General features: G+C 40.6%; 1 protein-coding gene across 1 annotated transcript; it reads left to right on the top strand.

The window, feature by feature from the left end:
• Positions 1-154: 154 nt before the first annotated feature.
• On the top strand, positions 155-26,689 carry LOC110588593 (neuronal regeneration related protein). The gene is made up of 4 exons (XM_021698958.1): positions 155-207; positions 1,498-1,562; positions 20,598-20,675; positions 24,967-26,689. The coding sequence occupies exons 2-4, from the start codon at positions 1,560-1,562 to the stop codon at positions 25,090-25,092; spliced, it is 207 nt and encodes a 68-aa protein (XP_021554633.1). The 5' UTR covers positions 155-207; positions 1,498-1,559; the 3' UTR covers positions 25,093-26,689.
• Positions 26,690-27,275: the final 586 nt, after the last annotated feature.

Below are 27,275 nucleotides of genomic sequence, written 5' to 3'. Positions count from 1 at the left end.
CGGCGGCACTTCTTGGAAGTGAAGCCGGTTTGGGTTTTGTTTCCCTTCCCCCTCCTCTCTCCTCTTCCTCCACCCCTTTCCCCTCCCCCTCCCCTCCTCACCCCCCCCCCCCCCCCAGCTGTCTTTCTAGCATGATGCCCTTTTTCATCCACATTTGTGTTTCAGGTGTAGAGAGGAGAGAGTGAACAGGGAGCGGGGCTTTTGTCTGTAAGTATATGCTATTCCCATCCCCGGCCGGGAGCGCTGCTTTCTCTTTTGTGTCGATTTCTTGCCATTGCTCTTAGCTGGACCCTTCAACCCTGCAGAGTTCATGCTTCTTCCCTCTAAATTTGAAAGAGCTGAAGCGTGTATCTTGAAGAAATTCTGGTATTTTGGTCCTGCTGCATTAAGGCTGGAATTTAACTTGGGCTTTTTTTTTTTTTAATGCACAAGTTAAGAGGGAGAATTCTTTTGGGAAGGGGTGGGGTTTTTTTGCTTGTTGGTGTGGTTAATTTTTGTTCTTCTTGCTTATAAAGCATTGTTAGGAACTGTTTTGTTTCTTTGCATTAGATGCACTTTGGTGCATGCACCCCCATCCCCTTTATTAAATGAATTTGTGTCCCTCCATCCGTACACTTCCTTACTCTCTCTGCGCTGCTGCCGCCGCCAAGGGTCTTCTCAGGCATTCGATCTTGCAACACTTTTTCTGCATTTTCTTATAAAGCAGTTGAACTTTGGGGGAGGGAGGGCTTAAAAATAAATGCATTCTTTCTGCTCCATGATGATAATAATCTGATTTGCATTTATGTGTATCTATAATAACATTATAGGAAAACTCTAAGAGCTTATGATACCCTCTTGGAGAACTTTTAGTTTCTCCATTCATCTTTATTTTTGTCATAACTTATGTTAACAAAAGACCGTGTTCTGACATAAAGGCTGAGAGGAAAATCACCGCAGCATATACATTAGTGTTTGTTTGGTACAGAGAGAAGGGCATAATGGTGTATATTCCTGACTTTTTCCCCCCCAGTGTAGTTTTTTTTTTTTTTTTCTAACACGGAAGGTTATGTAATGCAGTGCCATTTCCAAAAATATCCACTCTGAGGCATTACACTACACGGTGGAAGGCTGATTCCTATTCTGCTGTCTTGATTGCAAATATACTGCCAGTAGTATGTCTGGGAACAAAGAGCAGCCAGAAAACAATCTATTTTTATCGCTTGGTTCTACTTTTAAGTTGCTAAACCTTTTGAACTCCTTCAATTTAAAGATGAACCAAACACTAAGAATAGCCCAGGACCCTGCAAAGCCGGGAACCAGGGATTCCTTTGTCCCCAATTTAAGCCTACAGACCCTTGGAAAGCTCTCTCCGAGGCCCCAGTGGTTACAATAATTTGCATGTGACTTATCTTAACCACAGAAAATGGTTATTTGTCTGTAACCTCTAAACAGCATTTTTCATTTGCTGACCTGTGGTGAGGCGATTTGTCTACTGTATTTAAACATATTTTGCAGGTTGGTCTTCCTGGACTGAAGAGAGGGAGGGTGCAAGGCCAAGACTGTTAACGATTCTCAAAATGGTAAGAATGGGTCATCAGAGGAGACTCTCAGTAGATTCTTGTCAGTCTTTATTTCATGTAAATATCAAACACCCGCCTTCCTCCTTCCTCCACCCCTTATTGTTCCTACCCCATTTGACCTTTAAAAGGGTCTCGCTTTTCCGGCATGTGGGAGCTTTGCCGTGCAGCAATTTATATGAACTGGATGTGGTGAATTAGAGCTTTTGATTTGCAATTATTTTGAATAGAAAACTGAAATTCCTCTTTCAGAAGCGAAGATTTATTTAACTTGAACAACGGAAACCGTTCTGTTCTTTAAGAAGAGTGATGTGTCGTGACATGCACGGAAGAGGGGGCAGCAGTAGGTGTCAGACAACGCAGTGGGTCCTAGTTTAGAGGTAGCCAGAACTTACCCACGGAGTAGGAGTCTGTATCCCGCTAACCAAACAGCCGTAGTCTCTGCTCTCCTTCAGAGCGATCCATATGAAGAGCACAGACTTTGATATTAATATACTCTGTCTCTTGTATCTCAAACGGTATTAGCATTGATACTTTCTGCAGATTTATGACTTCACTTCTGAGAGGCATCTGCTCAGTTTTAGAAGTCAAGCATGCTACCTCTAAAGGAAAGTGTGACTATTTCAGATAAGTATTATGATCCACAGAGAGGGCAGTTTCATGTCTGATGACTGATTAAAGAGCAAAAGAGATGAAGTATGCATTAGAAGCAGCTGATTAAGTATACTGACCTCCTATGAAAAATGTCCTCCTTGGAAATAAGGTTGAACTGCAAAAAATAATAGAAATGTCCTGCAACTTTGCAGTTAAGGACAGCATGTCCCACTGCAGATGTTTATACTCTCTAAAACACCTCTTTGCCACTTAGAATGTGTGATTTCCAAATTTAGTTTTAGGGTTTTTTTTTTTTAAACGAGGGTGGAATTTAATGAATCAAAATTGAATCTGATACACTTGATGTTTTCTTTGAGAACAACCCAAGTATAAGCTTCCCAAAGAGAAGAATGAATCAGAGCAATTAAATGAGTTCAGTTTGAATCCTATTAGCAAGTAAGCTCTTTATTTTTTGTGTATGCCTCACCTGTCAGTTCAACAGGTGGGTGTCAAAGCCTCAAGTAAAATAGCTCTTGCTCGGACTTAGAGCATAGTGGCCAAATTAAGGAACTTAAGGTGGAAGGGCAAAAGGGATGAACAGAAAATTAAACTGGTCAGTGGGTTTTGTGCAAACGGTTCCTAACTTCACATTAAATTCCTGATCAGTCATTGTCATAGAGTGCTAGGATGGTAATAAAATGAATTGCTGCAAAGTATTTTTGTTTATTTTTCTTTTTACTGAGACTCGCCCCATCAGCTTATCTTGTAGCTCTTTATCTAGAATCTTACCCTCTGTGTCACCGTAGGTAGACCATGAAGGTTCATGTATGTTGTAATATGTCAGGTGACCAGTTTGGTTAAACATAAATTTGACCGCTAACCCTGCCAGAACCAGCCCTATAGGTCAGGCTCCGAGAGTAAATATCATGTTTCTGTATTAGTGAGTGGAATGAGCTTCGTGAAAGGCCAGCATGTGTGCCAAAGCCGAGAATGAAAGTTGGAACGATTTGAATGCAGAAGAGCAAATCTGAATTATTATTACATGTTGTTAATTTCTTACAGTTGTCCTTTATGTATGGTGGCAGAATGAGAAATCACAGTTTGTTGCTCTTGGAAGGATTTTTACTCATGGAAAAATTCTCACAACTTTTTGGTGATCCTTTCATCAAGATGTCAGTCCCTTTTGGCACAAGCCCATTGCCTGAAATGAAACCACCGACAGTTATTGTCCGTGGGTGATTCCAAGTAACTTTCTAGCAATTCGCTTATTCCGGGAGGCCTGAGCTCTTAGAAGTCTTTGCATATATTAATGTTAAAAAGAAGTTTCCATTTTATTCTTTAAAAAACTGTTATTAGTGGCACCTCCTTTTCTCCTTTTTGGCAAAATGAAGTTATTTTCCTTCCTTGATTAAAACTGGAATTACTTTGCTGATCTCTGTAACTGGCTTACTTAAAGACTTAGCCAACATACAGTAGAAACTTGGGCTAGGGAAGCAGTAGATCTAACACCTGGCCACCTCTGGAAAATATATGAACATGCCTTTTCTGTTAAATGTGTATCTCCACTTATATAATTTAAAACACTAAAGAGGATCTAATTTCAGTGTATTTAGCTGGTTTAGTTAAGGGCTTATGCCAAATACAAATTTATAATCTCACTCCACGGTAAGAAATTACTGGTAGACCTCAGAATTCGAAACAGAGCGATTCAGCATCTAGACATTTTACATACCCCAAAATGATTATGTTTCACAACAGTAATTTGAAGAAACTCAAGAATCCTAGAGTGCCTTTGCATTATCAAAAAAAATACAACCACTTTGTTAACTCTCCCAGGCACTAATCACATTGTATTCTGTGTAGGGGACTCTCTGAGCACAATTCCAGGGGGCGGGGGATGGCACAATTTTTATGGATTACAATGTATTGTGTTGTACAACTCAGTACTGTTAAAAGGTGTAATTTTGAGTATAGTTTGCTATGTCTTAGTTGACCAGAGTGTTCTTTTCAATAATTCATTCCCAAACTTTTTAGGTTATGTAGTAAATGTGCATTTTGCCAGTTGCCCATTATTTATTTATTTATTTTTGCAATTAACAAGATATTGTGAGTTCGTCCATATGTCTTTAATTTAGATTTGGCTTTTTGCTAAATTTGAATTTCTAAGATACATTTTATGTGAGTTTTTGGTGTTTAGGTGTTTTATTTTAAAGGCACTTCAGATATGTCAATGAGAAGAAAATACTTCAGAATGAGCAGATGATCTTATTGAATAGTTTGAAAAAATGAACTATTTAATCCAATGTCAAGGTTAAGTCCTGATTTTCAACATGACTACCCTCTGTGCAGTAAACCTGCCTTTGCGTATGTGTGTGCATGGACTCACAGTGGCATACACATGGACTCATTATGTTTTAATAGAGATCTAGGAGTTGGAACAATTTAAGTTCTCTCAAAGGCTGATGCTGAGCTTTTCAAAAAGATGAGTTGACTCTATTGTACCGTTCATAGAGTTCTGCTTTTTGTACAGTCTGTGAAGTGGCATTCATGGGCTTACAAGGAGACTCTTTGAATAATCTCTCCATTAACATAAGGTTTTCTTGTTTAAAGAGAAAGACAAAGATTGGAGGGATGAGGTCCTATGGGTAGCTGTGCCATTGGGCTTTGGAATGTAAATTTACAGGTTGCTCAGTTGATTGGGGAGATGCTGAAGAGTAGCTAGGAGGGTAATTTTATATGGTGCTATCTTACACAGGACCTTCCAGCACAATATGAGGGGGAGATTGGGGATTGTTTGGGGAATTAGGACAGTAGGGATTTTCTATCCAGCTTTAACCCCAGTCCAGCTTCCTCTTGATTATATAGATAATTCAGACAGGAGAAGGCATTTGAGCAGAAATCTTGGAATAAACCGTTACTCAGAATGTCACTCTATTTTAACCTGATAGAATTCTTAAAAAATTGTATGTAAAGGAGATCATTAAAGAATCCACTTTATTTTAAATCTTAAAATGAATACTTCTAAAGTAGAAAAATACACTTCTGAAATGTGAATACTTCAAAAAAATAAAATAAAATATGAATACTTCACTAAATTAGATGAGGAGCCTCTAGGTGATGAGTGTTATACATTAAGCATTCATCCACTTTGGACTGACTGGGGAGCCTTGGGGAGAGATACTGGCTTCCTTGGTCTGGCACATATTTTTTCGTAGTGGTATTCCTGGCTGAAAAGTCTATTAAGGTCTTATCCTCACAGCCAGAGTGAAATGGAGCATTGACATAGTTATTGGAATAATTGTGCTTAAGACACAACAAAAAACTTGATTTCCTGATTCATCTTGGTTATTCAAAATGTTGCTGGAGTGATAGAGGAGTGGGAAGGACTTGCCTGAATGATCTGTGTAATTCCTTTGTTATACAGGAAAAGACTAGGGATAAGGAAATCTTATCAGCAAATCCAATTTGAATATATCAGAGGAAAATGTACTGAATGTACTTTGGACTATGTCATCTTGGTTGATCAAGACATATTAAAACAACTTTTAAACTTCTTTGCTTTGAACTGGAAAACAGATTAACCATAAATCTTAGCCCACATCTGTAGAAATTATGGTTGCTAAAAATACCATTTATTGGGTCTAAATTTATCCGAAATGGTATTTCTAGACCTATTTTGCAGGTAGGGACAGCTTCAAGGATTTCTGTCTCAGTGGTTTAAAAAATAGCAGTGACCCTGAAATTGATCTGCTAGTGCATGACAAGTATTAGCAGCTCTAATGGCTTGGGATTTAAGCATTAACATGGCTCTCAACTAAATTCTAAATATCAATTCAGTTATTAGTAGCAATGACATGGTATTAACCTGGGTGTAACACTAGATTATACTCCCCTGCATTATTTGTTGGTTGGATCAGATTCATTTTTTCTGTTGACCAAAAAATCATAGGCTCCCAGAGGGTTAATTTCATATGCAGTGCTTAATAGAGTTTTAAATACATGTTAGAAGCTCAATAAATATTGGGTTGGACTTTTAAAAATTCATCCTTAATGACTGGATTATGTTTAGTTTTGGTGATCTGGAAGTAATTTGTATCCTTACCTTCTTCTAGGAGCTAGGAAGTTGAAGTGAATGTAATTTTAGTTTTCATAGTAAATTATTTTCCATTATTTATTAACAAGAGACAGAAGTTGTGGTTAGGCCGTAAAGCCACTTGCCAAAAGAGTGTGGCCTGCAGTTGCTCACACTGACTGGTTCTAGAGCCACACTCCCATCAACCTGGTGACACGCTAGGTTTGATCCAGCTGTCGTGCTCAAAGCTCACAGCAACACTTCCTGTAGCCATAAGAATCCCCTCCGGGATCCAGGGGGAGCTCTGACCCCGGTACTGGGTCTTTAAAGCCCTCACTTAACTTCTAGTATAATCTGATTCTGTGATGTTATGAAGATGACCCTGAGGACACAAAGGTGCCATGCCTGCAAGTACTGAAGAGAATGAGAAGAGTTAATGGTAGGATTGTGCCTCTATTCCCATGCCAACTGAACAAGTATTTTTTGAGCATTTTATTTGTGCTTAGTTCTTTTGCATTACTGAAGATGCACACTTGGCCTCTGCCCTCAGTCAACTTACATTTTAGTTGTGGAAGGAAGACTAACGTGTGTGACAAATTTAATGTCATGCGGCATAATCTAGTTCTGAATTGTAAGATGCAGAAGAATGCTATTACTGAACACTGGGGAATGGGGATGATAGGGTAAAATTTTTTTTAAGGAGGTAGAAGTTAAGCTAGACCCAGAGATGGTGAGTATGCATGCCACCACCACGTCCTGCTGCACCTGTGGCAGACATTGCTAATCAAGCTTGATACTCATTGTTATTCAGCCTGAATATGATTTCAAAGTCCTCAGTGTAGAGTTAATAATAAAAGTGACTGGAGTTGGCATTACATTTGAAACCTGGAAGCGGACTGTTTGCTCCTTGAGAGCAGGTACCACGCCTTCTTAAACTTTTTATCCCTAGGGCTTCATACTAGTCCTTAATAATTATTAAGTGAATGAAGAATTAAAAATATTTGGATAGATTTCGATGAGAGAGAAGTGAATTCTAGATAAAGGGAATACATTAGAAAGGTATGCTTGCAAGAGTAAGTAAGCATAATGCATTTTTATACAGTAGGGACTGTCCTTCCTATTTAGGGCCCCCGTGCTGTCAAGAACAGACCTCACAAACTAGACCTAGCAGTCAGGACTTGATGTGCTAAGCCAGAGGAAGCCACCAAGTTGGCATCTTAGAGATGACCCAAGGCTAGCACTTGGGTCCCAACCTGTCAGGTTCTTCATCTTCTGACTGCCCAACAGAAAACATCACAGACTTACATGTACTTCTGGTTAGATGTGAGCTTATTGTGTTGCTGCCCCTCGTTGTCCTTGGGCTGGGGTGGAGTGGCGGAGAGGAGGCAGGGCCCTAGGTACACGGAATTGGGAAGGACGAAGGGAGCAGGGGCCACGTTCTCTCGAGAAGGTGGCAGCACGTCCCCTGGCAAATTCCAGCAGCTGCATCATTGCCCGCGCGGCCAGAGAGGGCGTTGCTGCCATGCCAGTTGGCTGGAAGGAGGCACCACGCTTCCCTTCTGTGAGGCGAGCTGGGGGTAGCCATGTGTTCATCAGCTGCAAGCACAGGGACCCAGTTGGTTCTCTCTTTCCACTTCTTCCTGATTCGCCAGACACACTTACTTAAAATTCAAGACAACACTGACATCATCATCATAAAATTGTTTATAATTTGAGGCCTGTAGGCTGTTACTGTCAGTAGTCTAGTGACCATTTGAAGGGAATCTCATCACATGATACACAAAAGTTGGAGGAAGCCGAGACTGAGACGGATTTTTCTGGAATTTCTTCTGGATATAGCACAGACTCCTAGCTTAGAATACATCAGCTTTGAGATTTTCTTGTCTTTTTTTTTTTTTTAAGATTTTAAAACTTATTTGAAAGAAAGCACAAGCAGGGGAAGCGGCAGGCAGAGGGAGAGGGAGAAGCAGGCTCCCCTGATGAGCAGGGAACCCAGTGTGGGACTTGATCACAGGACCCTGGGATCATGATCTGAGCCGAAGGCAGATGCCCAACTGACTGAGCCACCCAGGTGCCCCAGCTTCGAGATTTTCAATGTGAAATGATTTCACTAGCTCTTTTAGTCCTGTCAGATGTGGCTGGACTTACCCGATTCTCTTGGTAAAAGTAACATAGATAAGCATGGTTCCTTGAATTCTTTATGCTTACTCTCACCTCATACTTCTAAGTAATTTTATTCTGTAATTTCTGTTTAGACCTTCCTAAGTTTAATTTCTGTGGCTGGGCAGCTGTGCCAAGAACTATGTAAACAAATCTTTTATTTCTAACAATGCTGGAATATATTTTCCTAGAGGGACCAGCCACTTGTTACTCTAAACATACCCCAGGAGTCCCTCCTATGTCTTTGCTTACTCAGTCCTAGAAAGAATGCTCCTTCGGACAAAAGCCATTCTTCGAGTCTGAGTTTAGATGACAGCTCCTCTACAAAATTCAGCCCTGCACGTCCAGCAGGAATAATCTCATGCTCCTCCATACAAACATCACACTTAAAACATTCTACTCATTGGCTGGCTTATTTCTGCCAATCTGTTTTTCTACCCTCCCAACACTGTAAACTCGAAACAAGAACACTGACCCTTAGTAAAAGAGCATCATCCCTCTTTTTGGTAGCAGCTGAGACTGTGATGCCTTCGTTTTGTTTTGTTTTTTCTTTTCCTCTACAGTCAGGATGGTGAATTCAGATGTGGAAAAGTTTCATCACTGAGAAGGAACTCTAGAACAACTAGGGAAGTTGATTGGCATTCTCTTTCCACAAAGTGGAAGGAGGTCCTAACCTTCATTGACATGTCCTAATGGGACCTTGGGACAGATCCCACGACGTCTCTGAACCAGTCTGATCGCTGCTTCAGTACCTATCCAGGAACTGGCACATCCTTAGTGATCAGTAAATGTCTGTGGAATAAATGAATGAGTCAGTAGTCATGGATACATGGAGATTGGTTATTTCTGGGCAGAAGCAGGTGACTCACCTTGAGATTTATAGCTAGTAACAGCCCAATGCTTTGCAGAACTGTGACAGCTCAGGTTATAAAACTTATGGCCCAGGAAATGAGATAAGCATGGACAGATTTTGAATTGACTACTGAAAAGCCCCCCTTCCCTGATCATTAAGGAAGACTCAGAGTCCAGGAGGTAGGGGGATAGCGAAATGAAATGTAAGCCTACTGTAGAAACAGCTCCCTTCTCGTACACGTCTTTCAACAGAAGAGGTCCTAAGAGAGTCCAAAAAGTTCACTTGGAGGGGTCTGCTAAAGGAGAAATCTCATTCTGGGGTAGAGTCACACATGTCCTCCAAAACACAGGCCGTGCGGTGCTGTTCCGTGCGGGGTCGGGGATGCTGCTTTCCCAGCGGTTCCGCGCTTGGTGTGTCAGCAGCCTGACTGAGGCAGTCGTGACGGCAGAGCGTCACTGGCTCCGGTGTCCCAAGGTGACGAAATCTTCATAAATAAAATCATTGCCTGTTACTACCTGAGAGTGGTTCCCATTCTAAGCATTGTGCCCTAAAAAGTGTTAGGATTATCTAGCTGGAGATGTTCTTAAACCCTCAAATTTAGACCGTGCTTGTTCAACATTCATCCTTACTTTCATAGACTAAAATAAAATGTGACTCGTGTCTGAAAAAGGAAAGAGAAGATCCACAAGAGAATGTGGCCAGTGAAAGGCAGGTCTGTTTGCCCCGTTGAAGCTGAAATCGGGAACCACAGCCACTGATTGGAAAGAAAGGGAGAATAGCTGAGTAGTGGTTGCCAGTAATAATATGAGCCACTAAGTGATTAGAACAAGGGGGAGATTCGTAATGTGCACAGAAGTTTGGTGTGGTCGTCCGGCTCTAGCTCCTCTCCCTTCTCCACTCCAACTGGTACTCAGATCACCATCACACACCACTGTCCTTTGATTACTGGGGCAGGTAACAGCCTTCCTGTCTGAATTGTGTTTGATACAATTCCAGCAGGGAAAAGTACCGCAGTCCGGTGGCTGAACAGAGAGAAATCTACAAAAGTTGTGTTTAAAGTGGGCCCAGGCATTTTGAGGACCGCTTTTGTTGGACAAAGTCAGTGTCAGATACAGAGCCTGTCCTTGGACAGGAAAGAGGAGAAATTAGGAGAAGACAGTGCATCTTTGCAGCCAATATTCAGAACTGTCAAGGAAAAGCTAGAGTGAGTAGTTAGATGGATCAAACTTACTAAGATAGTAATAACCATGACCCAAGTAAGGGATTGTTATTAAGTACTTTTCCAAGAAGTACTGTTTCATGCCCTTCATTAAGTGATCATAGTGAAAGTTACCCAGAAGGCTTATTGGGACCACAATCTAGAAGTCTGTTCTTGTTTTGCCAGGCAGTTGCTGAATCTTAGCGTATCAGTGTGTTGTGTGGGTTTGGCAGCACATGGTTGAATACTTAGCCTAGTGCCTCCTGCATTGTGGGGACTCAGTGAATACTGGCTGAAAGGATGAAGAGTGTGCAGGGAATGGACCCACTCTTTGAAACATGCGCTGTCAGGGACTTCCAGTTGTTGTATGGTTCAAAGAATTCAAGTTTGAAAAGATGACCTAATTATAAGCCCACTTCTTTCCTGGATAGACATCCCAGGATTTGGTGACTTCGTTCTAAAAAAAACTTTTTTGAAAAAAATGTGTTTGTTAATTTGGCACTTCCAGCCCAAATTAATGGGATGTACTCTTGATAAGATGTTCATTCTATAGGATTGAAAGCTACCTACCAAATATTCAAGACCTCACAGAAAGTAGGTATGTAGTACATACTGTTTGATTAATTGGCTGGATAATTGAGATTATATGCCCAACCAATTCAGTTACTCCAGCATCAGAAATTCTGCCCACATCTTCTTTGAGTCCTTCTCCTGTGCATAATTGTGATCCTTAATTACCTGGGTTTGCCTGTTTCTTAGGCCTAGATGCTGTGGACTGTAACTGAGTCTCCATTTCATGCTGCCCTGTGGAGACTTGGGTCTAATTATACATCATGAAATGCCCCTGGCCCTTGGATGTTTTGCTCACTTCTTGATAATAGAATCTTAAATTGTTCTGATCTTGTTATCAAGGTCTGGGAGCCAAGTCTCCACATCTTTTCATCTTTATTAAGCATATTTTTTTCCTTTTTCTTTTTTTTTTATGAGGACTGCTTTTTAAAGTTTAATTTTATTATATGAAGCTTAACTGTCTACCCTGTCACAATCAATTCAATCAGAAATTCAATTAAACTTGTTCTTTGGCATCATAGAAACAATTCATCTGATTATTAATGTGGATTTTTACTAAATTGATCAGCTAATCTTACATTGCTTAGGGAAAGCCAGAGAAACGTCCTGTCTTTCACTGTGATTGAATACAGTACTCCACATGCAATCTGATGATCAAATGCTATGTACCTTGTTGTTTATTGTTTAGTACCTTCATGATGGTAATAACTAATAATTGGCTTGTTAGCCCATCTCTGTTTTTCCATTTTTCTGTCTTAGAACTATCTGCATTTCTACATTAATTAAAAGTTTCCAAATGGAGTCAGGTTAAATTTGTTTTTCTTTCTAAATTACCATTCTTGGTAGTTTATACACTGTCTCTCTGGGCTAATATGTGTTTATTTTCTTCCTCAGTTAGGATCACTTTATATTTTTATGTAGTAGAATTGACTCTTGAACAACACAGATTTGAACTGCACTGGTACACTTATATGCAGATTTTTTTTTTTTATAAATACAATACAGTACTGTCAGTGTATTTTTTTATGATTTTCTTAGTAACATTTCCTTTTCTCTAGCTTACTTTATTGTGAGAATACAGTAAATAATATATATGACATATGGTATATGTGTTAACTGACTCTGTTACTGGTAAGGCTTCTGGTCAGCACTAGGCTATTAATAGTTAGGTTTGGGGGGAGTCATACACAGATTTTTGACTGTGCGGGGCCTCAGGGCTCCTAACCCCGATGTTGTTAAAGAGTCAACTATATACGGTTTGTGTATTTGAAGATCATGGATAAACTTTTAATTCTCCTTTAAGCAGTTTGTTTTTAAATGGGAATGTTGAAGTTACAGTGAACATGATTCCAAATACATTTGATGAAGGAAAGCTATTCTGATTTTGTGCATTGCTAGGCCATCTGAGAAGTTGTTTGAGAGTTCATTTGGGGGTCATATTCAAACAATTTGGTTTCTCAGCAAATGCCCTTTGTAATTAGCTGCAGTGATTACTAGATACTTGTTTTGTTCTAAATATTTCCTTCCAGGGAAAATGGAAAAAAAGACAAAACTGTGATGACCAGTGTAGCTTGGGTTTAATCAGATCCAAAATATTAACATAACCAAGCCAGAGTTGCTGCTCTAACAGCAGGCTTCCCACAAGGACTGTAGCGACACATGGCTACTGAGAGCAAACCCTCTCTGCCCTCAAACAGAGCTAACTGGCACATTCATCCTAATCTTACTCTGTTCCTTTTAGTTTTTTGCCAGTTTTCATACGGAAGCCTCTCAGCGGCCTCTGTGTGACCTGAGCACTTAAAGCCTGTGGGTACAGATCTGGCTATATTTGTCTTTTTTTTTTTTTTTTACAGCCAAACTTCTTATAAGATAATCAGCTAGCATCTGATTTAAACCAATTTTAATCACATCCTCTCGCAATAGAAATGACTTTCCCTCCAAATCTGGTGATCTGTTATGATGCTCTTTGTTGTTGAAGAGATAGCAGTCTTTAAACGACCAAGGCAGGGTGGGACACGGTGGAGCGGTGAAATGACTTTTGCTCAGTGCTGGGGGGTTTGCAGCTGCCAGCAGGAGAGGGCACACGGATGGAGAGAGTGACCAGTTTCTTTGGGAATGAGCACTTTGCGACAAAATGCACACTTTCTGGAAAGCTCAGTCTTGAACATGTCAGCCAGAGGAATGCTTTGATATGTCCACAAACTCCTCAAAAGCAACTGGCTATCTCATCCTCCACCCACCCCAAGAAAAATACAAAATCCTTATGTCTAGATTAAAAAGCAAAAAACAAAACAAAAAAAACCCTTACTGCCCTTTGATTGACGGCTTTAACAAAAGAAACGGATATTTGAGGACTTTTTCTTCTATATTGTTGGTGAAAATTTTCCTAAGATTTTAATGAGTAGCACATAGTTTAGGAGAAGAGGAAAGAAAAAAAAGGCATCCTTGGTGAGTAGAAATCAGACTTACATCTTACAGTTATTTGAAGGTGAAGCCTAGCATACCTAAAATTATTTAAACCAGCTAATAAAAGCAAGTCTAGATGTTTCCTATTAACCTTGGAATGTGCTTGGAAGAAGGACGGCTAACTCCTGATGTCTGGTATTGGAAAGCAAGATGGCAGCATTACCCTCGTTTGTGGCACAGATTTTGTTCAGAAATTCACAAGTGCAGTCTTGTACGGGGCACAATAGAGTTTTCTTCTTTCTCAGTCTCCTTCTTCCCTCCCCCCTTCCTACTTCCCTGCTCTTCTTTCACCTTAAAAGCAGAAGAAACATTGCTCGATGTAGTGTTTCTAATTTCTTAATTACAAGTGAAAACCAATTTCTATAAGGGAGTAAGGTGGTCCAGACTTAGAAACTCAATGTGTTAAGTAAATATTTACTCTGGTTCCACTCCAGGGAAGTAAAAGATTTTATTAACATATTTGTTGAGGTCATGGGGGCAAGGAAAAGCTTATGCTGTGCTTAAATGCCTGAGGGGCCTTGTGTGTGTGTGTGTTGCTAGTTAACAAAGGCCAGCATTTCTTTTTTCCTGCTGAAAAGAGCAAATATCTTGTTTTGTGGCCTTTACTTTCTTATTGTTCATTCACAAACTGCTTAATCTCAAACCAGAGCTTTAAAAAGCTGCTTTATTTTTTCCCTTTGTTTGGAAAATCTCTTCTTAGATATCCCTTCTGAGATTTGTTTCCAAGCTTTGTTCTTGTACTTTTCCTTCTGGTTTACTTTGGTCTGTTATCAGCTGTTTGTACTTTGTTTTGTCTTTATCGCCGAAAAGAAAAATCATCCACTAAAAGTCAAGATTTGAAGTGTTCAACTTCATTCCTTGAGTCCAGTCCGCAATTTGGCTCTGATTACTGTACCAGGCTGACCTCCAGCCCAGGGGAGGGTGCCTTGGCAGAAATCTGAGAATTCCTCGATCAGTAACTCCCTTTTTTGGATTTATGGAGTCTTTAGGTGGATTGCTTTGTGCTGAGCATGTTCCTGTTGGAAAGAAACAAGGCTGGGGTGGGGGGAGGAGTCTGTGCCGCACGTGTTCGCAGCCGACCGTGTTCACCAGCTGCCGCTGCACCCTGCCTTGAACCAGGCACCACCAAAGCCCTGACGCATCACCCAGCAGTCTGAGAGAGTGGTGAAAAAGCAAGGCTGGATAATGATGTTAACCTTTTGTGGCTTGCTCCTGACTTGATTCGTTGCTCCTCTTGAAAGACTTTGCTGTTATTCTTAGAAATCAAATTTTTAAAGACTCAGCAGCCAAACAAGCAGCATATTATATTGTGGAACAGAGTGACTGGGAAAGCTCTTTGTGCTGACGATTGATTTCACATGTAAACACTTTCGTTTTGTTGCCAGCGAGATTTCCTTTTCCTTTCTCTGCCTCCTTGAAATCTAGAAATAAAATTCCACAGCTGTCAGGTTCCCACATATTCATCAGCGGCCTCTCAAGATGGCTTCACCACGAGCAGAGTGAATTTAAAGGATTCTACTATTAAAGTCGACACAGCTTGTTTCAGACATCCCAACTCACAAAGAATTACACATCTTTTGCCCGCCTGACAGGTAATGTTGGCAGTAACCTGTTGTGCTGCATGTTAATAAAAGGTGGACAGTGGACCTGTGCACCCGAAGCAAAGCAAATGCCAGTGGGCTTAAGCAGTTTGTGAGATCAACCATCATCTTCCCCCTTGAACCACGGTTGTCTCCCCTACCCCCATTTTTGCAGGTTAAGAACTTGTCAGGCCATGGAAAAGCTGAGTGTCAGCAGGTGTTGTAATGCAGCAGCGCCCTGAAAGGGCATTTACAGCTGAGTGCGATGGTCAGGGCTTGGTAATGGGTTTTCTGTAATTACCCACTGTTACCACAGCCGGCTTCCGCGTGCGTGCGTGCGTGCATATGGATGTATTTAGATGGCTGCATGTTTCGGTTAGTTCCCAAACCAGAATGTTTGCCAACTTAGGCACCAACTGACACTTACTCTGCTTTCCAGAATGGGCAGAGGTTACTTACATACATTATCTGAATGGCCCAGTGTTCTGTATTTTTATTTTATTTTTTATCTTCTGGTTGCAGTGCATTTCCTCAGCGGTGTGCCCCAACTCCAAACAGCACTCGCAGGGTTAGGCAGATTGCTAAGACTAGGTCTCGAGAGAGAGAGCTCAGTGCATCATCTTTTGGCACCATCTAATCTTTGATGTAATGCTGTTCAGAGAAAATGATCCTTGTAACTCATTTATGGTTTCAGTTTACATTCTGCCCTCTCACATGGCCAGCAACACCTGAGAGCAGAGTAGATTTAAAGGGAGATTCTTATTAGCACCACTTCAAAGGGTATTTGCAGAAATGAAGTACATGTGTATGCATATAAATTCTACTTGTAATACAGTACCAGCTTTCATGACCTCCCAGCCAATTAGGCAGAATAGAACATGTACACATGCCAACACACACACGGACACACACACACTGTTTAATTGGCAGAGAGATTATGAAAATATGCTCCTTTGCTGTTCGAAGAATTAATTATGCAGGTTGGACACCTGCTGCCCTGCTGTTTTCCTAATTGCAGGGGGTGGGTACCTGTCCTTGTTAAGTCATAAAAGGGCCCACGTGTGTGCATTCCTTAAGCACACACAACTCCACCAAGGATAGAAAATAATCTTATAATTATGGTCGTTAACAACCAAGCCATGCAGCATCTTCATGGCAGGTTTCTAAGAAAGTATGTTAGCCAATTAAGCAAGCAGCATATACATATGTGATGTGTTTAGGCTCTGAAGACAGCCATGGCCCTGCGTTTGGGGATCATTCTCCTTTAACAGTCCCTTCAAAGAGCTCTTGATAAAGACAGTAAATGAACAGAGAAACATACAAATTCATTTCATTTCATTTAGTTCCCAAACCAGAGTGTTTGCCAACTTAGGTACCAACTGACACTTACTCTGCTGTCCAGAGAAAAATACAGGTAGAAACGGGTAATAAACAGGTACAATTCGAATTTTACGTGCAGCATAAAAGTGACTGGAAATGTCAATTCGTTTGATTCTGTGTGTGGACCATACTATTGGAAAACATTCTGCAAGTTTTTAAATGAAAAGCTTAGGGGACTCTTAAAAAAAATTTAAGTGATAATCTAGTTTGCATGCTTTTAGGACCTTCCAGGAGTGGCCTCTGACTTCCCCCACATTTTATTTTTCTAATTTGGATACCAAGTAATAATTACTGGCAAGCTAATTATCTTACAGACTTAAAAAAAAATGAAGTTATTTTTCATAGTGCATTATCCAGAGAGTAAAACAAGCCAAGAAAGAAACGAAGAAAGATTTAAAAAAGGGGAAACCATGAGCATTTCATTCTCAACTTGGATGACAGACCATTGAAACTTGAATACCCAACCATCACATACATGGAAAAGAATCAGTAAGAAATAGCATATTTTTACCATAAAATTTTACTCAAATATGTAGTAGGTTTAAAATATTTAGTAAAAGCAGAAAATTGGTTTTACCTAAGGGCTGCTCATGGATATCTAAATACCTATCTATCATGATTAGTGTGCTTAAGCCAGTGTGGTTCGTTTCATCAGTTCTGTTGTTTTTAAACTTAGCTGTTGGTGAGATAATGCAGCACTGGAAAAAAAAAATGCATTAACTAATATATTCAGTGACAAGCATCAACCCTTAGCCTTTCCCAGAATTCAAGCAAAACCTTTGCATCTTCTCCAATTTAAAACACGATCAGTTTCCTTCCCTCTGTATTTTCTCAAACACTCATGTTTTCTTCATTGTTGAGGATATAGCTTGTTTCTGTGATTTCTAACTTCTGGAAGAACAGTATTCCAGGGGGTTCTGAGGATTTTACTTGAGCAAGAGCAAAACAATTATTATATATATGGAACTCTGAAGTCAAGGTGTCAGCAGGCTGGTTTCCTCTGAGGCTCTCTCCTTGGCTTGTCGATGGTCCTCTTCTCCCCGTGTCCTCACGTGGGCTTCCTCTGTGTGTGTCTGGGTCTTCCTTTCCTCCTTATAAAGACACCAGTCATACTGGGTTAGGGCCTCCCTAAATACTTCATTTTAACTTAATTACCTCTTTAAAGAGCCTATCTCCAAATGTATGCACATTCTAACTGGGGATTAAGATTCTGACACATGAATTTTGTATGTGGGGAATGTACAATTTAGCCCATAGAACACTTATAAAATGATCTTTTGTGCTTCTAGAAGGCAGGGACTGTATTTCTCGTAATCCCTAGAACCTAGCATTGTCCAGCACACTGCAGGTGCCTCCCAAACTTGCGGCGAATGCATGCATGGACAAAGGTATTCTGAGGTATTGGAGAGCAAGGGTAATGGTTGTCACAGATCTTTTCTCTTAAGTCCTTCATTTTAGAGTTTCAAAACACCACAGGTAAAAGAAAGAACAAAGCTGTAATGGAGGTAGTATATATTTCCAATAATCTACCAACTTTTCCCAAATCCAAAAAAAACCAAAAAAAGTTTAAATATCCCCTTTAGATGCTATATCCAGGGATATTTTGAGTTCTTAGAGACCAACCAAGCCAAGTTTTAAGAATGTAACTGAGATGCCTCTATCCCTGCCATTTTTGGCTTCAAGTTCTGATTCTGAAGGAGACTGGAAGAATTTACCACAAGGCCAAAATGACATTTATTTTTCCTAAAGTAGACAATGATTAGTTGATGATTCAAACACTAAAAAATGCCTAATTAGAAGTGCCCTTGGTCAATTTATAGATAAATTATTATGTTTCAAAAGAAAAATTTGGGTTAGGGGAAGAAATTTCTTTAGTTGCGGGTTTTGCTATCAGATACCCATGTTCCTGAGTTCTTTGGCAAAAAAAAATCATTGACTGTATTTCTTAAAAAAAAAAAAAAAAAGTTCTTGGAAAAACAAATTGTAAGGATAATAAGTATAATGATTTCTGAGGCTAGGTATTTTCCCCTGCAGATTGGACTTGGGTGGCTTTTGTAGTGATGCTTTGAACCTGGAAGCTAAATGCTAAAGCAGTGTCATTTTGTTAAAATAGACTCACAGAAAAGCTCCAGAACACAGACATACGTTTACTTGATGTAACTTTTCATTGAGTCCATGTGCTTAAGTTTTTACATGTATTTTTATCATTTCTGTTTACAATAAAACTTTATTTCTTGCTAATATGTATAATATTTAAAATTTGCACTTAAAGCCTACTCGTAAAGGTAGTAATGTAGAAATGTATTTATATTAGGTGAATTTTATATCTATTTATATTAAGTGAATTGATAGTTGATCCCAATTGGGATCTCCTTAAAATTAACCACAAAGTAGGATTTGGTATGCTGTGACTTTGTTTTAAGCCTTAAAAAAAGCTTGTATATTTTAGATGGCAATTTTGTTTTCTTCACCCATTCCCAGTTAAAGGGAATGTCAGGGGTGACTTGTTTGTCCCAAACAAGGCAGATGGTGGAATTCTCCCAGAAGGATCTGGGCAGAGGAGGGGAAAGCTGAAGGAGGTTCAGGTTGGGGGAACCACATGGCCCCGAAAGCAGACCCAGTGTGAAGTTGGACTTCCATTCTTGCAGGATGAGCTCTCAAATATGTAAGATAGAAATGTGTGTGGTGTCTGTGGACTAGTGTAATTTTGAGAGAGGTGGTAGGCAATTTGCATTCTGGGGTGATTTGAGGGCATCAGGATAGTGGGAAGTTGAGAATCTGGAAATCTGGTTTGAGTTCAAGTCCTATCCTATACTCACTGTGTGGCTTTGGACAAGTGGGTGACCTTTCTGAGTTTCTGTTTTCTTATCTCTGAAATGATAAGTTTATTGTCAGGATATATTAGGGTAATGTATGCAAAACTGCTTTGTAACCTGGGATGTGTCATAATGTCACTGGAGTAAAGCAAAGATAGTTACTGTTAGACTATCCCAAAGAATCAACACAGCCATCCACATTTCCTAGCTCAGGCCCCCTGACCAAGTGGATTGACCAGGACAGTGAAGACATTGCAGTTAGCCCAGGGACTAGGCTACCACATCTATGGCTTCCAAAAACAAAAACGTTAAGCCTGTTTGTTAACCTATTAATGAGATGTGATTCTCCATATTATGTATTGAATGTGAGGCTTATTTAGAGCATTTAGTGAATCAGATCTGGAGGGAATCTTACCTAATTTCCTCCCCTCCCTTCAAGCAGGGCTGTATCAGATGTGAATTAACTCTGGCAGATGGTTGTTAGATTCTGTTTCTAAATTTCTTAAAGGAGATTTCACAGTTTTCCTCTCTAAATTCCTTCAGTAATTTAACAATTCTTATGCCAAGTCCTTCCTTATAGCTGACCTAAATCCATGCTGTAATTTAATTCCTAACCCCCTACTCCTGTCTTTCCTGGAGATGGAGAACAGCTGGTCAGCAAACTTCTTATGCTAATAACCCTTTGTATATTTAAAGAAGAATTACTCAATTCCACTCAGGCTCTCTACCTTGTCCCACATGCCCCCATCCCCAGATTCATCAGCTGGTATTCTCTGAATCATTCATGGCAATGCTGCCCATCTCCCTGCCTCTCTCTGACACTTTGCTACTTTCAGGCACTGGGCAGAGTGTTGCCAGTGGCCCCATGGACCTGGGGAGAATGCAGGCTGCTTGTTCCTGTCCTCCTTATGCTTTGTGCATAATGTTGAGCCATTTAATCAATTATTGGGATAACCCCCTAACGGTTTTATGGGCGTGTGGCACATTTATGTCATAAACATGTAGTTTTAAGTATACTTACTATAGGTTGCTTTGAAAGTCAGGCCTCCCCAGTGCCCTAGTTTGCTCAGCCAGTCATGTCAGGAGGCTGCCACTTAGCGTGCTGATGAGAACACTGATTGACATCTTTGCTCTACTGGACTTAGAAGACACTGGTAGCCAGAACTCTCCTGGGTGCGGTATACATTTGGATGCACTCTTAACAGTCTGAAAGAGGTGCTTTCCCAGCGCTCTAAATTGTAATCAGGAAAGAAGTGACATTGAGGATTGAACTCATGAAGTTGATCCCATGTGGTTTCAGAATGGATGCTGTTTTTAATCTGAATGTGTGTGCTTTTATGTCTCTATAGGTTTATTACCCAGAGCTCTCTGTCTGGGTCAGTCAAGAACCATTTCCAAATAAGGAAATGGACGGAAGGCTTCCTAAGGTAAGATCCTTAGCTACCATTTTGTTAAAAATGTTTTTCAATTTAGAGGCAACTAAAAAAAAAGTTATTTCTTTTTTATTTTAATATCCATTTAGTCTACAGTAAGAACCTATTAACATGGTACTGTTATGACCTTGGAAATAAGATATACTGGAAATATATATGTATATATCCTAAAGTGCTGTGACTCTTAAAGTTCACATTATCTTCCTTTCTTGACAAGTCCAAAGCAGATTTTCATTGAGAATCTATCAAATGTACATTTTACAGGTTTTTACTTTGTTCCATTCTTGGGTAGATAAACTCAAGAATGATGATTAAAGTAAATGACACTTTTGTCTGGTAATCATGCCTGAATGATCAAATTACCCAAGAAACAACATAAACTATTATTTTTATTTCTTCTAATTTTTAGGCCTAAAAGTATTTTCTACAAACATGCTTTCTTTGTTCTGACATCTTAGGTGTGATAATTCTCTGCATTAAAAAAATTTGTCAAATTTACATTTTGGATTTAACACCATTTCCAACAACACCAACACTTACCAGTTTTTAGGGTAGATACCTTTGGACTTGCCTGTTAAGGTAAATACCAATTTGACCTTAAGGAGAGAGGACTGTACTTTTTACCAGTGACCTGTTGATTTTGCAATTAAGAAAGAAAAATAAAGTGCACTGAAAATAAAATATCCATTCAGAAGTTTCATAAGTGTAATTGACACATGGTGAGGCTTTCCCAGCTCTTATTGACATTTTAATGTTTGAGAAACTCTTACTTACACTGAATGGTTTCAGCAGTTCCCTATCTTTTACTGACAGGCAGAATTTGAAGAGATTGTGTCAACTGGCAGTTTGCACTAAGAGAAAACAATTCCAAATCACTTTTAATCTTCCAGAGAATTTCTAAAGGTCCAGGTTGAAACCACTGTTAGGAAAGTAGGTGAACAAAAGGATTCTGGCCCTGCCATGTGCTGTCTTGGTGGGGTGGAAGTGAGCTAGTGTACTGGAGCTTTACTTCAAACACACGCACACCCCCATCACCCCGATACCAATCCACCACCCCACCCCAGTCCTCCTCCACCCCACCACTACCCTGCCATACCAGCACCCAGCCGCCGCCCTAGGACACACCCCCTGCCCCCTCACTACCCAGCCCCCCACCTCACCTTACCACCATACCTCCACACCATCACTCCAGCAGCACCCCCACCAGCACCCCACCAGCAGCAGTAGCATAACTCTAGACATTCTTTACTGGGAAGCTCGGGGCATAATTCATCTGAGCAGCTGAGGGTAAGACATGATGATGGAAGAAGTAAGGGAGAGTAGAGTGTTTTCATTATTTCTGCCCCATTCAGCCATCCAGAAGTCCTTTCTTTGATACTGGTGACATCAGCCAGAGTGGCAAGACTAGGCAAGTTCTTCAATGAGGTCAACAGTGCCTCCCTTTTTCTTAGAAGGCCAACCCAGGACCTAGGCCTTGCCTCCACTGAGGCATGCTCCACAGGGATGGCACAGTGGATCCTGAGATTCAGGTCTTCTGTTAATTTCTTTCCTCTCTCCATATGTGAATAATCCTCTAAGCATAATATATTTGTCCTTCCCAGCAGTTTCCTTATGGAAAAGCATATCTTTGCATAATCAAGAAAAATAATCTTGACTTACGTTGTCCGAGGCACACTACTGTGAAGCTGAGGGGTTCATACACGAACAGTTCTCAGGAGAGAGGGCCATCCAACCTGAGGTAGATTAATTATAGAAGCATCCAGGAGAACCAGTCTGTGGGAACCACTGGACACATCTGTTCCTGCTCCTCCAGCCTTCTAGAATGCTCAAGATCCTCAGTCCTCTGGGAGCCATTAGGTGCTGGATGATGGAGGAAGATGGGATTATTTTTGCCTGATTGTTTTCTCTTACAAGGCCCAACTTCTGGAGAAATAAGACTACATTGTGTCCTCTCTTCAAAAACCTCCTCCCCTTGCTATAGAAGCCTACAGTTCTTTCAGTGAGGGGCAGACTTTATTCTTTTTTCAAAAAATGAGGGATAGGAAGTAAAGACTGGAATCTAGTAAATTCCAGCCTCCAAAGGGAGGATGTGCAGAACTTTCTCTGGCCTGTCGGGTTGTGGCCCCTCAGGGCGCTTTAGTAGCACGCCAGCCCGCATGCCTTACCACCACTGCCTTGCCCTTGTCCAGTTACTCGAGCATCTCGCATACAGAAAATAAAGGGCAGGATGGACAGGGACTATTTTTGTCTCTGTTTTAATCCCTGTAGCTTTAAAATCTGAGTATTCAAGCCACAGTAGGCACTCAGAACATGAATAATAAATGAAGACATGAACGTTTTGGGGGGGGGTGGTCTCAAAACAGAAAAAAATAGTAAAAATGGTAAATTCAAATCTGAAATAATCTCCTTCACATTTTTTTTTCCTGGAAATACCGCTCCCCAAATTACCCAGAATCCCACCCAATCTTCATTTGTTTTTGTTGTGTATTTTCCATGGAGGTAATGGGTTAGTAAGATGGAGACTTATACAGAGACTGACTATATATTCACTTCTGAACAGAGTATGAACTGAAGTGAGCAGCTTTAAGGGCACAGTATAGTTGTAGTTGAGTGAAATCATACTTAGGAAGCTTTGATTTTCCTTCCTGGCCTGTGATAATTAGCAGCCACTGAGTTCTTCATTTGTCCCAAACCTCAGTTTGTCATATCTTGAACCAGGGTGACTGGCTGAGAGGAGAGGAGGGACAGACAGTTTAAAAGCACCAGGATTACAGTGCATTTTTTTTAAATCTTGGGGTTGTATGCCAAAATTTCAAGATTAAAATTATTTGCACAACTGAAAAACACTGCCCAATATGATGGGCAGATTCTAGAAATTTATTTAGATCCTTAAGTATGTGTGAGTACATTTTAATTCAGTTTTCTGATTTGGTCCTATTGCTATTTAGGGGTACCAAAACAACTTCTAAATCACAATCTGAGACTGGAACGTGAAAGTACACACAGAGTGGACTTTCTGTACATCCTGAAAATGTATGCTCTCAAAGTCTGAGATTTTTAAACACAAAATTTAGGCATACCAGGTGTTTAACATTAAAAAAAATATATACAGGAAATAAGACTTACTAAAGCTGAATTATCTGTTACATTTAGTTCATCCTGGGGCTGCTGAAAACATTGTTTCAAGTTGTTTGAAAGTTGAATTCTTAAAAAGAAATTCAAATACAGTAATTTACAGATCTCAAAGCAAGATTATTATTTTAACCCAAGTATTCAACCAGTCAAAACAGCTTACTGTACTTGTCCTATTGAAACATGTGATCTGAGCAAAAAGGAAAAAAAATCTTTTAAAACCATATTGGATAATGTGTCTGAGAAAACTCCAGCAATTAATGGTTTGGCTGAAAGACAGACTATTGTCAAATCACTATTTTCATATCTGATTGGGATATACAGGGTGTTTGTGGTAAAGTTAAAAGTTAAGACTTATCATCCCTTGAGCAAATGGGCTACTCGTCCTGTCCTCTTGCTCTTTGGTTATGATGGAGAGCTTCTCCCCGTGGGTGCCTGATGGAGCACCAGTCACACTGCGGTTGGATTATTCTAGACAGAAACACAAACACCTCACTCACAACCAGGCTTGTGAGGATTGACTTAGAATAGCCCCAGGCCAAACGAGGTGGATCTCACTATCTCCTGGCCTGAGTGTCACACTATCCGCCTCTTTCTTGCAAGCACTCCCACCTTTGGTGCCCACTTGTGGTTCTGATTATCAGGCCCACATGGACTGGGCCAGTTGTTCAGAGAATAAACCATACATAAGTGACGTTTGTACGAGCTGTGACCTCCTTTTAAATATTTTTATTATATATTGGAAAACTGGCAATTACCCACCTCCACCACTGAATGCATTAAAGAAAATGTATTAACACTCTTATGAGCACCTCTTACCCAGCCTCATGTTGGGCCCTGTCTCCTACTAGAAACTGTTCTCAGAAACCTGACTCTGGGGAATGCCGCCTCCCACATGGCTGGGCATAGCCATTAAAGAAGCACTTGATTCTCCTGAAGCCAAGGCAGCGAGTGTTTAATTACTTCATGCCCCCACAGACCTAATATTTACATTCGGGTGAACTGTGTTTAATATGTAAACTCTGTCTGCAAAACATCTGGAGTTCAGGGATAAAAGGTGGGAGGGAGAAGCAAAAGATTTCGAATGGTTTCAGAAGCATGACTAACTGTCTTTGTGTGTGTGTGTGTGTGTGTGCGTCCACCTGCTTTTCAGGGAAGACTTCCTGTCCCAAAGGAAGTGAACCGCAAGAAGGATGAGCAGATTGGGGCCGCCTCCCTGACTCCACCTGGCAGCATTGAATTCCACTCCCCAGGCATCGGTTACCTCCACCCTTTTTAATCATCACACCTCCATTTGTATTACATATGGTGTATGGGTATTGATGAGGTCATGGTATCATATATGGGATTTTTTTCTGTGTAAATCATCAAGTATAAGAAGAAACTATGGGACTCTGAGCCTTGCTTTAGAGAATTTACAGTGGACAAATAGGTATCATCAAACCAGTTTTTAATCATTCTGACTCAAGTGAAACCGCTCAGAATTTCACACTGTGAATCCACGTTTACAACCCTTACAGGTGGGCCTTCAGGCCTGGTTCTCGACAACGATGTCTTCCACAACTCAAACTCCCTCTGCTCTCACACAACCGGTTCACTCCTGCCTTTTCACTCACACAGCTCCCGACTGCTTCTCGCAGAGGCTGAGAGTCCCCATTTTTTTTTTTTCATTTAGATGTAACAAGCCTAGTAGTTTATGTTCATCGATTGTCTGTATATCTATATTTTATCCATGTACTCTTTTGATGTATAGAAGTAGTTTGAAACTCATTGTTTCCTTGTGGTAAGTGACCGAGATGCTGCCACAGGACCTGAGACACTGATGAATGGTGCTATTTTGGACTTTCAACATGCTCCTTGGCGAGGTAGCTCTGATGGAGTTATATTTTATTTCCATGTTCTAAGAAGGTGTTGGTACTCTGTTTCCCTGAATGTTGTTCTCTAGACTGGATTGACTTGTTTTCCTCGTGTCTTCAGTGTGGCTTTCTTCTTCAGCGTTGTAGGCTGAGTGAACGCTACCAGAGTGAGAGACTCACGTCTCGCCAGCTGGCGCTCACGGACGTGCAGTCCCTGGAGCGGGAGCAATCACAAAACTGTAATTTACTTACCAAATCTCTTCTTTCCGGTAGCCTCGCCTGCCTAGCTTAGAGAAAGAAAAGCAATACTTTGACAGGCGTTTTTAGGTGTCTCTTTTGGTTCTTTTTGTTTGAAAGGATATTTGGGGGAAAAAAGGGCAAATGTTTCAAATAAAGGCCCTCTGGGAAAAAAAAATCCAAAAAAACTGGCATCTGAGTCGAATCTGAAAATTACAGCTTTCCCAAAAATTAAGTTGGAAAAAAATGTCTTTATAAAATTTAAAAAAAGGCAGAGCACTCTTCTTTGGCAGTTTTGCTAAGCAAGGTGTAGATTTTACATTTTTGTCCTTGCTCCCAATGAAATGGATAAACAAAAATAAAACCAGACAATACCATCTACTCACGGATTGTTGTTGTGTTAGCCAGTCTGAAAGCCCACCTTAATTTTTATATAACTGTCTTTTAGCTCTTCCTTTGACAGGGCAGGCTGTGTTCTGCACTGTTCCGCTTCTGACTGTTAACACGGATGATGCATGCACTGCACTTCTTCGTTCTCTTCTTGCTCCCGCATTGGCCTGAGTTTCTTGTGCATTTTCCTGCTCCCTCCTTTGTTAGAGTAGGTGTATCAGCTGTGTAAATAATAAACAGTATTCTGCATCTGTGGCATTTATGTAGAGTTGCAGTTGTGCACTGCTGAAAATGCAGGCTTTTGTAACAATGTGATCTTTACTGATGCACTCACAATAAGTACCCAGTGTATTTTAGCTATTTTAGTAGTATTTGTTCAATAAATATGCAAGCTCTAAGGTAACTGGCTTGGCTCATCATTGGAGAGGGCTACTTTTGAATGCTTTCGCTGGTTCATGGTAATTTGTGTGTTCTCAGAGCCCCCAGAGTAGACTGAAGGGCATCTATCAGCTCTGCCTTTCACGTGTGTTCCCTTCTGAAGGTTCTACGTGATTAGGGGCTAGGCTGTGGCATTCTTTATCCAAAATATACCAGACCTCACTTCTTCATGGAATATTTGCGCTTATACACAGATAAAAGGCTTCCACTTGGAGGAAGATAAACATTTGAGACAGGATTTTAAGTCATTAATTCATATGTACCCAGCTACCTGGGATCTAGCACATGATGAGATGGCATCATCAGAACCTTCTGGAGGTCTCCTGTGACCCCGCAACCCAGAAATTCAAGGGGGTGCATCCTCTCCCTGTGCATAAGAAATGCAGCTGCTCCCTCCTCCTCCACAATGACGTGAAACTTCACCTGGCTTACCACAAGTTGCTGAAGTGGCTGGCTGGGTCCAGATACTTCAGGTTCACGTGAACAGAGGCTAAGGCACAGGCCTCTGAGATAAAGGCCAGAGAGAAGGGAGAGGAGCAAA

This window comes from Neomonachus schauinslandi, chromosome 7, assembly GCF_002201575.2.
Source record: "Neomonachus schauinslandi chromosome 7, ASM220157v2, whole genome shotgun sequence".
NCBI classification, from domain to species: domain Eukaryota; kingdom Metazoa; phylum Chordata; class Mammalia; order Carnivora; family Phocidae; genus Neomonachus; species Neomonachus schauinslandi.
Note: the sequence above shows the minus strand (reverse complement) of the source record. Positions and strands in the feature narration are given on the sequence as shown.

What these genes read in the sequence shown, in the direction of transcription:
- LOC110588593 (XM_021698958.1), top strand. An exon ending in TGGACGGAAGGCTTCCTAAG is followed by an intron (nt 20,676 to 24,966) that starts GTAAGATCCTTA and finishes CCTGCTTTTCAG; the next exon opens with GGAAGACTTCCTGTCCCAAA.